This window comes from Phasianus colchicus, chromosome 24 (assembly GCF_987193195.1).
Source record: "Phasianus colchicus chromosome 24, bPhaCol1.hap1.1, whole genome shotgun sequence".
NCBI lineage: Eukaryota > Metazoa > Chordata > Aves > Galliformes > Phasianidae > Phasianus > Phasianus colchicus.
Window position 1 is genome coordinate 5,897,449 of NC_143459.1, and position 16,450 is coordinate 5,913,898.

The following is a 16,450-nucleotide window of genomic DNA, read 5'->3' on the forward strand; positions in this document are numbered from 1 at the left end:
TGGACCCGCAGCGAGGAGCAGCGAGGAGCAGTGAGGAGCACAGTGCTGCAGGGATGCTGGCAGCAGCTCGCTTGGGCTGAGCTCTTGGCTGGAGCTCGGGTGAGGTTTCGCAGCTCATAATCTTTGTGTCCGACGTCAGGCAGTGTGACATACTTGGCGCTGTGTCCCGGAGGGGCTCCGTGGTGTTGGCAGAGCCGGGACGGCACGAGGGACGGAGCCAGCGCCGGCAGCTCTGCTTTTCTGCTGGTGGAAATGCTGAGTTTGCCGCGGTTCGGCGGTGTGAGAGCCGGGAGCAGAGCAGGGAAGGTGGAGAAGTGCGGGGTGAGAGCTCTGCGCGGGGACGGCGGCCACGAGAGGGCACCCACGGGCGGCTGCGGTTGGGTTGTGTGCTGGGGGACCCCCAGCTCTGAGCCCACAGCAGAGCCGGCTCATGGGGCTGACCACTGCCCTGCATTGCAAGCTGCACGTTGGGCTCTGCCAAAGGAAAGCTCTTTCCCCCAAAGCAGCGCTGTGTGATGCGTTTGCTGGAAAGAGTTTAAATGTGAATGGGGGAAAAAAAGAGGAAAGGACTTCTTCCGAAAGGACAGAAAATGGGTGTGAGGTGGTGTGGCTGAAAGCAGAGTGGTTTCTTTCTGTGGGAGCCCCAGTGGGGGATGCTGCGGATGCTCCCCACGCAGCATCGTCCCGAGGGCTGCCTGAAATCAGAGCTCTGCCAGCAGTGTGAGAGCTCTGCTCTGTGCAGGTAACACTGGGGCTGGCAGTGTTCATATTGAGCTCATAACGGAGATAAGGCATCTGTGCTCCCAGAGGAGTGCCCTCAGTGCCTCCAGCAGCTGTGCTGTTATGAAGATAGCTGAAATCGTTTGGCTGTCACAGGTACTGTAAACCCCAGGCGTTAATAAGAGCCAGATCTCCCATATAAGGCTGTGTGTGCTGCTCTGATCCTTTTGGTCCCCACTCATAGGAGAAATGGTTTGGGACCCATTTCAGTGGCTGCCTTCTAACCTTAACCTGGGGCTCTGCCCCGCTCCCGGAGCTGGCAGGGCAGACCCTGGGCACACAGCTGGACAACACACACAGCACAAAGCAGCTGGCACCCTCAGCTTTGGGTCTGAGAACAGTGCAGCATCCCCGTCTGCCCCGCTCAGTGCTTCCCTCCCCAGGAGCAGTTTCTGTGTCTCCTCATTGGGATGAGCTCAGCACGGCCGCCGTGCGGGTGAGAACGGGCAGCTGATGCTGGGGAAAGCTGCACTGTGCTGCTGACAGCTGCTCTGCCCCGGGGTGCACATCTCAGGCTGCTCTGCCTGAGGAAAACACAGCCGTGAAGGTCACGGTGCTGCCGGGGGCTCCGGGCACGATGGAGAAGTGCTCAGTGACACTGCCCCAATGGGGACCAGCCACCACGGTGGGAAATGGGCTCCATGGGAGCATGGCTGATGTGCCTGACGCATTTTTGAGGTGCTCGTGCTCCAGCTCTTCCCTTCTGAGCACCACAAGCAGTCCAGCTCCTGGGAACCCCACGCAGGGGCTCTCTAGGACCTGGTGCTGCAGCACACAGCGCTGGGCAGAAGCAGAACCCACGCAGGCACAGCAGCTCAGGGTCAGCTCTCAGCCTCCTGTCTGCTGGAGCACAGCAGCTCCAGGCCGGGTGCTGACTGCCCTGGGCTGAGGCCAAGTCTCACGCAGACGCAGGTGCTGCACAGCTCCTGCAGCTCCCAGCAGTCTGCCCTCATCTCCCCGCTCCCAGCACAGGATCCCTCACACCATGGGGCTGCTCACATCCTCCCCTCCATGACATCAGCCCCAGGACCTCCCAGCACCCCCATCCAGGGCACCAACCCGGGGCTTTACCCTGCCCCATCACAGCCCCCCATCCCGCAGTGCCCCCATCACACCTGCCCCCTTTCCCCCCCCGGCCAGCAGCTCTGCAGCTGCATACCAGGGCTGCAAAACTTACTGGAAATCCTGTAGATGCAAATCCCAGCCTCCCATCCGTGCCAGGAATTTGAGCTGCAATCCCAAGAGGGCAGCAGGCTCCAGGCACGCAGGCCTCCCTGCTCTCATCGCCCAGCATCGGAAATGCTCTTTAAGGCCAGACTGGAGGAGGCACAGCTCACAGCCGGGATAACGCCTGCTGGCTTCCCCAGCCCCATTTCTGGGGGTGGGCTGTGCCCGTTGATTGCAGCTGGCTCTGTCTGCAGCTCCAGCAGTGGCAGAGGTGCCCGCTGCAGCCCCGGCCGCTGTGTGTGTGCAGCTCAGCCCTCGGGCACAGCTGCACCTGCAGTGCTGTGCAGCAGTGGAGGATTGCAGCTCTGAGTGGGATTTGCAAAAGTGAAACTCTCGCAATGGGAGCCTCAGGGAGGGCAGTGCTGGGCCGTGGCACTGCTCCGTCCCTCTAATTTATTAGCAGCTCGCAGCGCCCAACAAACAAGTTGGAGAAGTGACGTCTGTGGTTAAAAAATAAATCACTGGTTCTTCTTTGCTTCCAAACTGAGCTCTCCTGATGCTTCCCCAGCAAGAGCCAGACGTTGGCTGGGCAGCCCATCCAGCCACAGAGCAGCAGTGTGAAGCAATTCCCACCTCCTGTGAATAAACGCAACGGTTCCCACTCCCCAGAGCCCTCCCTCAAGGGACCCCACGCCCCATCCGAGTCCTTTGGGGTCACCTTAGCTCTGCCCCTGCGCAGCCCCGAGGCTTCGATCTGTCCCAGGTGAAACCCAACCCAGCAGAGCGCAGCCCGGCGCTGCACGAAGGCAGCAGTGAAGGTCAGGGAGCTCCACAGCGCTGAGGGGTGCAGGGTCCTATTGGGGAGCACCGGGGGGGCTGCAGGGATCCGGAGGGTGCTGGTTTGGGTTTGCACGATTTCAGCCTCTGTGGACACAGCTCTCGTTGCTGTGCTGGGGTTTGTGTTGGCAGAACGGCTCCTGGGGGGTGGGAAATGCTGGCCGGGACCATTTCCCCCCCGTGCCCAAATCAACGTAAGTGTCTATTTATTGTGTGTGCACTTCCCTACACCTCCCAAATACCGCAGTGCTCACACGGGCACACGCCGGTGCCAGGATCTCCAACCACGTTAAATAATTCACCGCCCCGCGCTGTAACCGCTCTGCTCTGCAGGAGCTCAGGGCAGCAGTGGGGTGGGGGCAAACGGCCTCTGTGGGGCGCGGGTCCGGCTGGGAGCGGGGCAAAGTGGCGGGGGAGCGAAGTGCGGGGGGTGTCGGCGGATCCGGAGCGCAGGAAGGGACGGATGCGCGTGGCCGAAGCGCTCCGTGCAGAGCGGCTCCCAGAGGCGCCGGGCACCGCAGGGTCGGGGTGCTCGCTGCCGGGATGCTCCGTACCTGCAGCTTTGGGACGCTGCTCCCGCTCGGCTGTCAGGGATGCGCGTCGCAGGACGCTCCGCACCCGCAGTTTGAGATGCTCGCTGCCGGGATGCTCGCCGCCCCACCGCCCGCGATGCTCTGCAGCGTGGGACGGCCGCTCCGGGACGTTCCCCACCCCCGGGACCGCGCGCTCCCTGCCCGAAGCGGGGTCAGCAGGCGCCCTCGGAGCAGCGTCACCCCGCGGGGATCCCCCTCCCCTCCGCCCCGGCCGGGGCCGCGCCCCCCGCGGGCGCCCATCGCGGCGGTGCCGGGGGCGGGGGCCAGGTGCTGCGGGGCGGGCCGAGGGGAGCGGCGGGGGAGGGCCCGCAGGGGCGGCTAAAGGCAGGTGGCGGCGGGCAGCGGCCGCGGGAGGGCGGGACGCGACGGGACGGACGGGCCGAGCGCTCCGCAGCGCGGGGCCATGCGGCGGGAGGCGGCGGGGCGGTGAGCGGGGCGGCGCGCGCCATGGCCGGGGCGGCGCGGAGCGGCGGGGGACGGCGGGGGGCAGCGCTGACGGCGGTGCGCAGCGAGGACGGGACCCCCCCTCCCAGCGCTCCCCTCAACCGTCGGGGGGCACCGACGGCTCCGCGCCCCGCGGCCGCCTCCCGCCCCGCCGGGACCGCGCGCAGCTGCCGCCGCCGACTGCAGAACTGCCTCTACAACGTGCTGGAGCGGCCCCGCGGGTGGGCCTTCGTGTACCACGCCTTCATGTGAGTGCCGGCCGTGCGGGACCCCCTTCGCTCCCGGGGCGGGGGGGCGGCGATGCTTTTACCGAAGTTTTCCCGGCGGTCGGGGGGGATCCGGGCCGTGGGGCGGGAGGGTCCGTGCGGAGCGCGGCTGAGCCCCGGGAGCTCTTCCGAACGCGGTGCCCGTCGGTCACCGTCCCGCTCCGGCCCCGTCCCCTCCCGCGTTCCCGCCGCGGGGGGAGACCCAAAGATGAGAGGAGGGGACTCGGGAGGGGTCGGGGTAGAACTGGGGTGGGGGGCCGCGGGGGAAGCACAGAGCGAGTCCCCGCCTCGCTGCGCCCGTGGGGTGGGGACGGCGGCTTTGGGTAACGCCGTGGGGCTGCGGTGCCCGGAGCTGCGCGTAAAGGATGGCAGCGGGCACCGAAGCCCGGAGCGTTACGAGCCCGGCATTACGGCATCGCCCTGCAGACGGGGATGCTCCGGGCTCACGTCCGCTCCCCGCCGCGCGTCGGGCCGCTCCGGCAAAGCTGAGCCGTGCGTGCGCCGATTGTGCCGGGTGTCCGAAACGCTCCGGGCGGCTGCGGTGCCATAACGGGGTGATGCGGGGGGGGATGCTGCCGCTCCTGCCCGGCCGTGCCGTGAGAAAGGCGGCCGCTTTGGAAAGTGGGTCTCGCCGAAGTGCGCGCACGGAGCCGTCCGGGCGGCCCGTCACCTGATCGCCGCGCACCTGAGCTCCCCGGGGAGCGGTGCTGCTTCTCACACCCCCGCGCTGTGCATCGGAAATAATACCTGCGCTGCAAACGCTGCCCTCGAAAAGCTGTAATTAAGGATGGCAGCTGAAACCCCATGGAAAGAGAGGTGGGGGGGTCGGGCTTTTGGGTGCTCGCCGGGCTTTGGCAGAGGGATCCTCCTCAGTGTGTTTTCCCCAGAAACAACCACGCAGCACTGGATGTGAGGTGCACGTTGGGTCGGTGGCACCGTGGGGCTCCCGTGGGTTTACCTGCTGGTGCTGTGCGTGGCTCCAAGCCGCCCCTTCCCTGCCAGCCCACGGCCACGACCCGGCCCTCCCGCAGCGCCCTGCGGGGCTCACGTTGGATGGAGCCTTTCTGGGAGCGGAGCTCAGCTCGCAGCTCTGCCCCGTTTCCCTCTCCCTCAGCTGGAGATGAGGTTTTCACTGGGCGCTGACGTTTGCAGGAGTGAACCCTGCGTGTCCGAGTGCTGGGCTGTGAGCGGGGAGGGCTCAAACCCATCTCCTCAGAGACATCGGGGCACAGCGGTGCTGCGGTCCATGGACTCATCCCAGAATGATGGCAGCTCCCCACAGCCCGGCTCTGACACCAAGATGTGCTAACACAGAAATCCTGCTGCGAAGCAAAGCGCTTCCCGCCCCCCCTCTGCCCCGAGTGGTTCAGCAGGGCCGAGCTGCGACCCTTATTGCAGAACTTCATCTCTTTCTGCTGCCAAACTGATCCCAAATAGCTCCAGCTGAGCCGGTGTTGGTGCACATCGCAGGGGGGATTTGTCACCGCCCCATCCCTGCAGCCCCAGCCCTGCCTGCTGTGAAGCTGACCTGCAGTGGGGCCGCTCCCATCCTTCTGTCCCCTCGCATTGGGGCCGCGCTGTGCCTGGGCTCCTGTCAGAGCTTCTGGCCCTGGAGCTTACAGAGAAAATCTGGGAGCGTGACTGGAGCCTTAACCTAAAGCTTTACAGCCAGAGGCAAACGCAGACTGCCTTTTTCAGCCTCCTCTTTGCGTGTGCAGCGCTGCATCAGGGGCAGCACGCAGAGCTTAGGACAGGGAGCAGCGCTCCGGATGCTGCTGCTCCACGGGGACGGGGAGCTCAGGGCGTGGTGTTTTGGGGGCAGCAGCACCGATCGCAGCCCAGTGCCCAAATGCAGCCCCGGGGCTGGGCACGGCACTGGGACAGCGTAGTGTGGGCGCTGCTGATGGGGATGGCAGCAGGACGAGCGGTTTCCCTGCGATGCCGGGGATTGTCGCTGTGCTCAGAGCCTTCGGCCGCTCAGCTCGACGCTTAGCACGTGGCAGAGCGCAGCAATCCCAGCTGGGGCCGCAGGGAAATTGCTTCATCCCCCGCTCGGCGCTGCCTGCCGCGCTAAGAGCCTCTCCCAGATCAGCTCCGAGGTTTAACGCGGCGCTCATCTCCAAGCGCGGGCGCCTCACGCGGGGCTTCAGCAGGAGGAACGCTTTCCCATCCCGACTCTGCATTCAGGCGGTGGCAATGGGATGGGTGCTGAGGCCGGGGGAGGCTGTGCCCCCCGGTGGGGCCGTCCCCGGGTTGTGCTCACCTTGCCCGGCTGTGAAATGGGAGCTGCTTTGGGGCAGTGCCCGCACGGAGCCGCCGGCGCAGCAGTTCCTGAACCCGACGCGCTGTCGCTGGGGCGTAAAATTAAGCGACGATGGCGCAACATGAAACTCTGCATTGATTGCCTTTTTCCTTTTTTTTTTTTTTCTTCCCTAATTTCCCCTTTTGCTGCTGCCTTCAGCACGGGTTTGGGCCCCAGTGGCATTCATGTCCCCGTGCCCCAAAGGTCCCCAGCAAAGCCCTCCATGCTGGGCTGTGCAGCGCGTGGCCGCTCCGTGCGAAGCATCCGCGGTGACCGATTGGGGTGAGGTGTGGGGCTCAGCCATGGGGTGACGCACCAAAGCTGCTGGGGCTGCGGGCTCCCACCCCCCTGGTGGGCACTGAGGGGGCTGTGGGGCAGAGCTCAGCCGTGGAGCCCCGTGTGCCGTTGGGGAGCGGTGGCTGCGTCCCCCGTCCCATTGCAGCGCACGGCCGTGCCATGGTTACGCTGCAAACAGCGCAGTTATTTATATCCTGGGGCGGACAGGCCGCCTGCCCGGCTCTCCTGGAAGGCTGCGGGGTGGATTTATAGGACATGCTGTTTATACAGCCCGGGCTGAGCTGACGGGGCCGTGCGGAGCAGCAAAGCACCGACCCCATCCCCGTCCCCCCCGGTGCCGCCGGGTTCGTTTGTCCCACATTGACCCCTTCCCCACAAGTGTGGGTCAGCCCATGTGGGGCTGCGTGCCCACCCATCCCCACACCGAGCTGTTGGCACTGTGTGTTGTTTTCCTGCTTGGCACCGGGGGCCACAGCACAGCTGTTTGCCCCCTCCTCCTCACCCAGGGGTCCCCCCCCAACCCACACTGCCCTTTGCCAACCAGGGCTGCCCCTGCGCCTCTTTCCCCGACCTCAGCATCTTTCCCAGCTCACCTGCTCCATCCCCTCCCATGCAGCCAGCAGCATATGGCCGAGGCCACTCTAATGAAGATTAATGCGAGGAGATTCGCCTTCTCCAAGCAGGGCCCCCCCCCGATGGGTTTTAATTAATATCTGGGGGCACAGAGGGAGAAGTGCTCCCGCAGGCAGGCACTGTGCCTGCAGGGTGTGAGCTGCCCTGCATGCTCTGTATCACTGCAACGCCGTTCAGTGCTGCTGCAATGTCCCCTCCACCCGGGGCTGTGGGGAGCCCCTTCCTTCCTGGCTCCCCCCGCAGCTGACCATGCCTTAAGCTGCTTAGGAGCTGCCGGGACGGGGTGTTTGCGTGGCTTTGTGAGTTAATTCCCAGCAGGTGATGCATTCCCAGCAAGTTGTTTCCCAGCCGGACCGCTGGGGCTCACATGACTGTGTCCTACACCAGGGCTGGGGGGGCTGCCACCCCTAAACAGCCTTCCCCAGGCAGAATGTTTTTTGCTGAGGGCTCTGGATGTATCGCTGGGTATCAGGTGTCTCACAGCATCTCTCCCTGGGGCCGGGCTGCAGGCATCCCTCGCCTGCGTGGTCCATTGCTGCAAGGAACAGTGCTCGGGGAAGAAGGGACCCCCCCGTTCCCGCACCCCACGTTGGGTGAGGAGCACCAGCCTTTGCAGCCAGGGTGATTTCTGCATTCTCTTCTGCTTTGTGCTTCGCTGCCTGTGTAATTGCCGGCTAAATCCCGCTTGGATAATCCTTCTTGCTGATGGTGCACGAAGGCGCTGCCCTGGGCCGCTCCTCCAGACCTTATTTTGCTCCTGGGGCTCAGCGGGGAGCAGTGCTGCTGTGTTAAGGGTTGGCACAGTGCTGGGGTGGGCACAGAGGGATGAGCACCGGGGGGGGCAGAGCTGCTGCAGCACAGCACAGCACAGCATGGCACAGCACAGCATGGCACAGCACAGCACAGCATGGCACAGCACAGCATGGCACAGCACAGCCCACTCCTTGCTCAGCTCTGACCCTTCCATCCCCTCCAGCATCCCCCTCCCCAGCATCTCTGTGTCCCAAACCAGCTCCTGCTCCTTCCTGCACTCACACCACACGGTGACCCCCGCCCAACGCTCTGTGCTGAGCCCCCTCCCACATCCCCACGGTCTCAGTGCCCACCCCGGGGCCGCGGTGCCCCACGCTGTCACACAGAGCGGCTCCGGCCCTTCGCACATCACGTGGCACGGTGGCACCAACCCTCTGCTTTCCATTTTTAGAACCGCTGGATCAGGGGAAAAAAAATGTATTTTTGGAGAGTTTCGTTTGCTTCAGCTCCAGGATCTATTTTTTTCCCCTCCTCCCTTATTTTAAATGGGCCAAAGCCCCTTTTGCCTTCAGCCGGTTCTCGGGGCGCATGGCCTCAGGGCAGCTCCCCGTCCGCCACGCCGGGTTCTGTCCCCCCCATGGTGGCAGTGGGGCAGCAGATGTGCTGTTCCTACCCTGCAGCAGCACAGCCCGCCGTGCTGTGGGGCCTCGGGTTCCCTGCCTGCCTTTCATTAGCAGCAGTTTTGCCGGGGGAAAGGCTGCAGGGCTGCGGCACAGCCTGGCACTGAGCCACGTGCTGTTGGAGCCCGGCCTTCCTCCTCCTCCTCCTCCTCCTCCACCTCCTCCTCCAAGTGCTGTGGGGTGACCCGGGGACACATCCCCATTCCAGGGGATGGGACCATTGGGCACAGCTGCCCCGTGGCACATGGAGGGTTTTGTTCTTGTGCTTCCATGGCTCCAGGGGGAGGCAGGTGTGGGGTCTCCCTGGAGCCCTCCCTGTGCTACACACCCTCGGCCTCCCTCATAGCAGAGCTGCTCCCACCTCTGAGCATCCCCACGTTCCTGTGCCAGGGCCCAGAGCTGAAAGCAGCACTCAGGTGGGGCCCCATGAGAACTCGCAATTAATCCTGAAGCAATTCCCACAGGTTTGGGTGGGGGCAGAAGGTGGGCACTGGGAGCTGGAGCTGTGGGTCAGGGTCAGCCCTGCGGAGCACCGTGTGCCACCCCCTATAGTGCCTCCAACCCCAACCCTGCGTGCTCTGCTTCCAGATTCCTACTCGTCTTCAGCTGCCTGGTGCTCTCCGTTTTCTCCACCATCCAGGAGCACCAGAAGTTGGCCAACCAGTGCCTCTTCATCCTGGTAAGTGGGGGGGGCACTCAGGGTCCCCCTCCCCACACTGCACCCACTGTCACCCCATAGCCCTTCCCATTCCCTCAGCTTCTCTTCACCCCTCTGGTGTGCGTCTTGGTGAGGGGGGAGGGACTCAGACCGCTGGAGGAAGCAGGGCAGAGGTGGGGGGGGGGGGGGGTTAAGAAAAGGCCGACTTTTCCCCCAAACTGTCAGAAAGGGCTGACGCCGGAGTTCTCCCGAGTGACGAAGACTAAATCGGGAAGGTCCTTGTGACTTTCCCGCAAGTAAGCAGCGGGGCCGGTTGGGGCGCGCGGCCGGAGGACAATGCTGACGGAGGAGGAACAGAACCCGGCTCTGCTCGGTGCCGGCAGGAGGAGCAGCGCAGGAGCCGCCGCGCCGGGGATGTTCTGGGGGGGGGAGGGGGGATACAGCGCTCCCCACGCACCGCCGTTCAATTCGCCCCATCCCAAAGCGCCCACCCCACACTGTCCGCTTCGTGCTGTGCTTTTCCCCTCAGGAATTTGTCATGATCGTGGTGTTCGGGATGGAGTACGTCATCCGCGTCTGGGCGGCCGGCTGCTGCTGCCGCTACCGGGGCTGGCGGGGCCGCCTGCGCTTCGCCCGGAAACCTTTCTGTGTGATAGGTAGCGCCGGGGGGACGTGGGGAGATGGGGGGACGTGGGGCTGGGGGCTGCCTCACCGGTGCTCCCCCTCACTGCCCCCCATCCCCTTCCAGATTTCATCGTCTTCATCGCCTCTGTGGCCGTCATCGCGGCCGGCACGCAGGGCAACATCTTCGCCACGTCTGCGCTGCGCAGCATGCGCTTCCTGCAGATCCTGCGCATGGTGCGCATGGACCGCCGCGGCGGCACCTGGAAGCTGCTGGGCTCCGTGGTTTACGCGCACAGCAAGGTGGGGGGCGGCCCCCCGCGAGCCCCCGCCCCGTGCCCACCCTCCCAACTCCCCCCCCCATCCGGCCCCGCTGACCCCCGCTGCCTGCAGGAGCTGATCACCGCGTGGTACATCGGCTTCCTGGTGCTCATCTTCGCCTCCTTCCTCGTCTACCTGGCCGAGAAGGACACCAATGGGGAGTTCGCCACCTACGCCGATTCGCTGTGGTGGGGCACGGTAAGCTCAGCGGTGGGAGGGTGGGAGGGGGCCGTGGTGGGGGGAGCTCCCTGCAGGGCCCCCCGTGTTCTCTCCCCGCGCAGGTGACGCTGACCACCATTGGTTACGGGGACAAGACGCCGCAGACGTGGCTGGGACGGATGCTGGCAGCCGGATTTGCTCTGCTCGGCATCTCCTTCTTTGCGCTGCCTGCGGTGAGTGTGGCCGGGGCTGGGAGGCTGGAGGGGTCCCCGCTCTCCGTGTCCCATTGCAGGGCGGGAATTTGGGAGAAAGGGGTAAAACCCGCCCCTGTGGAGGTGACCCCCCTGTGCCCCATCCTCCTCCCATCTCCAGGGTATCCTGGGCTCTGGTTTTGCCCTCAAGGTGCAGGAGCAGCACCGGCAGAAGCACTTTGAGAAGAGGAGGACCCCAGCAGCAAACCTGATCCAGGTGCCCCATCTGCACCCATCTCCTCCTGCAGTGCCACCGTCCCTCCATGACCCGCGGCTGGATCCTGACCTGGGGGCTTGGGAGGAGGCTCGGGGGCTCAGGCTGACCCACGGATTACTTCCCCCTGCAGGCAGCCTGGCGGCTGTACTCCACAGATGCCAGCCGGGGGTACCTGACGGCCACGTGGTGCTACTACGACAGCCTGCTGCCCTCCTTCAGGTAGGGGAGGGGGCACGGGGGGGTTCACCGGGGGTCCGTGCAGGGCTGATGGGTGAGCACTGCAGCGAGCACACACACGTGGGCACACAGAGCCGCAGCCTGGTGGCTGCCCAGTGCCCCCCTCCCCACTCACAGCACCCACCCCACCGCCACCTCTCACCCGCCATCGCTTCCTGGGGGAGGAGCGGTGCTGACAGTCACAGCTAAGCGCGCACCGCACGGGGCTCAGCCCTCTGCCCTCCTCCGCCTCCAGTGGACGGGCGGTTCCGTTTCACCTTTTTGCTTTTCCGAAGGCGGAGATTTCTTACCAGCCGTCCTCACGGAGCTCTGTGCCCCGCGGCGGCTCCCGGTCCCGCTGCACCGGGAGCTGTGGAGGAGCTGGATTTGGGACCCCAGCGCCCGCTCTGCTTTTGCTTCTTGTTTGGCTCCGTTTTGGCGCTTGGTTTCGCACGGAGGACCCGGCTCTGCACCGCCTTGGTTTTGCTCATCTCGTTTCTTTTGGGAAGTTTTAATTTCTCCATGTTTTTATTTAACCCCCAACCTCAGAGAGCTGCTCCTAATGTTTGAGCACTTGCACCGAGCCCGCAACGGAGGATTTAGGAATTCAGAGGTGAAAAAATGGCCTGACGGAGCCCCGCCGCCGTATCAGCCCTTCTTCACCTCTGGCCAGAAAAGCCCCATCCCCGCCGCGTGTGCCGGGGACAGGTAGGGAGCAGCCGGCTCTGCCCCTGTGTGTGTGTGTCTGCGCGTGGTGCCGCCGCCAGCAGCAGAGCAGCCGCCCCGGGATGCTGCGTGGGGGGACCCAGCGTGGTCCCCGACTCCAGGGGCTGAAGGGCACCCGGTGTTCCCACCGTGCCACCCGGGACAGGGCAGCGGCTCTTTGGGTCAGGGTCAGTCGGGGCCGACGGCTCAGCTCTGCCTCCCCGCGGTGCCGGAGCTGCGGCTCCGGGAAGTCTGGTGCGGCACAGGGATGTGCTGAGCTGTGATGCTGCCCCACTGCAGGGCTGCGGGCACGGCCAGGTGAGTACGGGCCGGGGGCTCCCGGTCCCAACCCGGCTTCTCCGCGAGCATCACCTCTCATAACATCTCATCTTCTCTTTCTCCCCTCCCATCTCCTGCTCACCTTCCGCTCTCCATCCCCCCACACCTTCCCTGCCCCACTCACCCCGAAGCTGGAAGGAGGAGGACGTGCAGCCCCACAAGTGCTTGAGCCTCAGGTAACGTTCGCCCCAAAACGTGGCCGTGGTTTGGCCGCTCTGTGCCATCCTCCCATGGGGACACTGGCACCATTCCCCGTGCCGCTGCTGTGCACCCACACAGAGCTCCGCCACCGGGACCGACAGCCATCAGTGTTTATGCAGGACCTACACAAACGTGCTCACATTTCTCACCTCCGCAGCAGGGAGGAGGTGCCTGGGGGCTCTGTGCCCTCACATGGGGGTCAGGCACGCTGTGGGGCCGAGGTGCACCGGCTCAGCTCAGCTCACTGATGCTCTCTTTCTCTGTGTCCCTGCCCTGCCCCCAGCCAGGCGGGTGGTGGGAAGCGGAGGCTCTTGAGAACCTGGGCCACGTGGAGACGGAGGTACCGCGGCCCAGGAGCTGCCGGGTGCATGGGGAGCCTGCTGGGCAGGGGATGGGGCAGAGGGATGGGGGGGGTTGGGCTGTGATGCAGCACTGGGGGCTGTGCATGGCTTGGGCTGGGAGCCGGCTTGGGCACATTGGGCTGTGCCTCAGTTTCTCCCCGTGCAGCCTGGTTGTGCCGTGTCCGACAGCAGCAAACTGAGGGTAACCCCATGGCAGTGTGCCCAACAGCCTGCCCCCCCCCCCCGCCCTCCCCTTGGGGAAGGAATTTCCCCATCCTGTGTGTGCTGCCAGCCCAGACCCGGCTCCCAGCCAGGGAAATTCATGGAGTTGTTCTTCCGACTGCGGTTTTGTGGCATCCCCTGCACAGCAGCAGGGGTCTCCCTGCACTGCGCTGTGTGCTGAATCCTGCACAGCTCTGACTCCCTCTGCTCTTGGGTCCCATTCTGCTTGGCCTCCTCTCATGTCCCAACGTGTGCCTGCAGTCCCCTGTCACCCCAAGGCAGCACCAGGTGGTGTTTTTGTGTCGGTCCTACATAAATGATGTCTTCTGTTCCATCCCCCCACCCCCCCCAGCCTCCCCCGAGCCAGCAGAGCGTTGGTTTCGGGAGCAGAGTTTGCAGTGGGGCTGCAGGAGCAGAGCAGAACGGTGGTGCAGCCTGCAGGAGGAGGAGGATGGCAGGGCCTGGCCGGCCCCACGTGTCAGCAGGAATGGGGCTGCTCCATGCACTGCTCTGCTGCGTGTCCCCCCCCCCATCTGTCCCTCCACCATCCGTCTGTCTCCTCTCTCTGCTCTCAGAAAGAGCTGCATAGAGGCTGCTCCGCACGGGCATGCAGTGATGCCTGCTGCCAGCCTGAGCTCGTGCCCAGTTCATATGCTGGGGGCTGCCCATCCCTTCCACCCCCCGTCCCCATCCTTGCTCCCCGGGCACCCGCCAGGCACTGATTCTGCCCCCACCCCCCCCCCACTCGCAGCACCAAGATGGGCATCAAGGAGCGCATCCGCCTGGGCTCCCCGCAGCGCCTGGGCAGCCGCGGCCGCCTGCACCTGGGCCCCCCCCTGCACCGCTCCCCCAGCACCGAGGCCGTCCCCGAAGCCCCCAGCCCCAGCAAGGTGCACAAGAGCTGGAGCTTCAACGACCGCACGCGCTTCCGCGCATCGCTGCGGCTCAAACCGCGGCTGCAACCTGAGGGTGAGCGCCGGGGGGGGACACGGGAGGCCCGGGGGGGGGGGCTCAGTGTAGGGGCTGAGACCTCTGTCTCACCCCCGCCCTTGCAGCAGAGTGCCCACCAGAGGACAGCGGCGAGGAGAAGGGCTCCCACTGCGACCTGACCTTCGAGGACATCATGCCAGCAGTGAAGACCCTGATTCGTGCTGTGCGGTGAGCGCATCCTGCCCCGTGTCCCCGTGCACCGGGACATGCAGAGCCACGGGGGCTGGGTTCCCACCACGACCCCATAGCAACAAACAGACCCCCGGGTGCTGGCCATTCTGCCCGCCCCATGCCTGCATCCAGCCCCCCCACCACCATTCACAGGATCCTCAAGTTCCTGGTGGCCAAGAGGAAGTTCAAGGAGACCCTGCGGCCCTATGATGTGAAGGATGTCATTGAGCAGTACTCAGCTGGGCACCTGGACATGCTGGGCAGGATCAAGAGCCTGCAGACACGGTGAGATGGCCCCGGGGCGGGGGGAGACTCTGGGGTCCTGCAGGTCCCCAGTTACGTGGGGCACATCCTGCCAGCCCCGTGGCCATCAATGGGGCCCCGTGCACCAGCCCCATCCCCATTGACCCCATTGGGAATGATGCACCATGCCCCCTTCCTGCAGCGTGGACCAGATTGTGGGCAGGGGGGGCCCTGCTGCTGACAAGAAGATCCGGGAGAAGGGGGAGAAGGCAGTGCTGGATGCAGAGCTGGTGGATGAGCTGAGCATGATGGGCCGCGTGGTCAAGGTGGAGAGGCAGGTATGGAGGGGACAGCCACGTGTCACCATGTCACCATGTCACTATCCCATGGGGACCCGCTCATCCCGTGCCCACAGGTGCAGTCCATCGAGCACAAGCTGGACCTGCTGCTCGGCCTCTACTCGCAGTGCCTGCGCAAGGGCTCTGCCAACTCCTTCAGCCTGGCAGCCGTGCCGCTGCCCCGTGAGCCCGACATCACCTCGGATTATCACAGCCCTGTGGAGCACGAGGACGTGTCGGCGTCAGCCCAGACGCTGAGCATCTCCAGGTCGGGCAGCGCCAACATGGACTGAGCTGTGGGATGGGGCCGCAGGGATGGCTCCGGCCGTGGGGGGGTGTGGGGACGTGGGGACCCCCCCCCCTGGGCACCACTGAGCTGCGTCCCTCTCTGCATTACTTGAACTCGGTGTCCTTGCGGGTGGGCAGCAGCTGCGCTCTGTGCTGGGCGCTGTGGTGGGGATGGGGAGGAGCAGCAGTGCTGTGGTGGGTGCTCTCCTGGGGGGTTGGGAGCCCCCAGCCCAGAGCGTGTATCCGCCTCCCTATGGGGGTCCTGCACGTCCCAGAGCCGCACTGGGACCGGCACAGCTATGCAAGGCTCCAGCTCCGGAGCTGAGCCCTTGGGCACAACCCCATGGGGTCTCATCGGGGTGGGGGGGGTGACCCCATCGCCCTCCTCTGCCAGGGTTCCCCCCTGCTCACAGGGCTGCGGCTGCACCTCCAGAAGTGTGGCAGAGCCTTCTGCCCCTGCATGCTCCCAGGGCAGTATCTATCTATATATGTAAGAGACAGATATGCAATAATGTCTTAATATGCAACACCCCCGGGAACAGCCACCCGGGGGACAAACGTAGGCAATAAGCACCTCCTGCCAGCACGCGGGGCTGCGTCCTGCTCCGCAGGGGGCTCAGACCCCCACGGAGGGTGGTCCCAAGGCTGTGGGGCCGGGCAGGAGGAGGGGGCGGTGGTCCACCAGGAGCATCCCTCCCTGCCCCCGCTGGAGGACTCCTTCTCTGCTTGTCCCTGCCCCCGTCCCTGTCCCCTGGGGGTGACTGCGGGTGGGGACAGCGTGGCGGTGGCAGTGCCCTTTGCACGCTGCTTGCACCAGGGCTGCTTTCCAGTTCCCCACCGCAGTAGTGCCAAAATTTGTTGGTACCTCCCCGGGGGGGCTCGTGGGACCCCCTTTTGCCTTCGAATCGTGGGGATCCCAACCCCACTCTGCTGCTGCTCCCAGCGGGGCTGTGCCCGGGGATGCCCCCAGCCCTTCCTTTCCCTCCGTAGTGCATGTGAACAGCATGGGCTGTGCTCGCAGCCCCCCAGGCTGTGCCGTGGGGCCGGGGCTGCCCAGGGGGTGATGCACAGCCACGCCGTGGGTACCCGGCCCTGGAGCGAGGGTGCATGTGACAGCTTCACCCCCAGCCCCGCTCAGTCCTTAACCCGTAGGGCTCCTCCCCGGGGCTGGCTGGGCCCCTCAGTCCCTCTTTTTTCCCCCCAGCCGCCCGTAGTTACCTCACTTTATTAACTTATTAACTTATTTCTTTCATTAAACTTTGAAGTAGACGCCGCCTGCCCGCCTGGTTTCTGCCCCCGCTCTCCCGAGAGGTGGCACTCCAGCCCCACCGCAGCACCCAGCGCCCATCCTCCGCCCCCCCTCAGCCACTGCCCTACCTCCCATTCGGTCGGCAGAGGGGCTGTGCTTTCCCGGGGC

General features: G+C 65.2%; 1 protein-coding gene across 4 annotated transcripts; it reads left to right on the top strand.

Moving 5' to 3' along the window:
- Nucleotides 1-3,824: 3,824 nt before the first annotated feature.
- KCNQ4 (potassium voltage-gated channel subfamily Q member 4) lies at nt 3,825-16,450 on the top strand. Of its 4 annotated transcripts, XM_031594828.2 has the most exons (15): nt 3,825-4,069; nt 9,341-9,431; nt 9,940-10,066; nt 10,159-10,334; nt 10,425-10,550; nt 10,607-10,744; nt 10,884-10,979; nt 11,110-11,198; nt 11,745-11,903; nt 12,371-12,415; nt 13,755-13,972; nt 14,059-14,161; nt 14,318-14,449; nt 14,610-14,745; nt 14,823-16,450. In XM_031594828.2, exons 1-15 carry the CDS (start codon nt 3,825-3,827, stop codon nt 15,036-15,038), a joined length of 2,097 nt encoding a protein of 698 aa, XP_031450688.2. In that variant the 3' UTR covers nt 15,039-16,450. The 4 variants fall into 4 exon arrangements, with proteins under 4 accessions (XP_031450688.2, XP_089980342.1, XP_089980344.1 ...); XM_090124216.1 differs by lacking the exons at nt 3,825-4,069; nt 9,341-9,431 and having other exon boundaries at nt 9,615-10,066; nt 14,062-14,161; nt 14,823-16,448; XM_090124217.1 differs by lacking the exons at nt 3,825-4,069; nt 9,341-9,431 and having other exon boundaries at nt 9,618-10,066; nt 10,634-10,744; nt 14,823-16,443.

Coding starts and splice junctions, on each gene's coding strand:
- KCNQ4 (XM_031594828.2), top strand. CDS start 3,825: ATGGCCGGGGCGGCGCGGAGCGGCGGGGGACGGCGGGGGGCAGCGCTG. Junction 11,904..12,370: donor GCCGCGTGTGCCGGGGACAG/GTAGGGAGCAGC, acceptor CTCACCCCGAAG/CTGGAAGGAGGAGGACGTGC. Junction 14,162..14,317: donor ACCCTGATTCGTGCTGTGCG/GTGAGCGCATCC, acceptor CACCATTCACAG/GATCCTCAAGTTCCTGGTGG.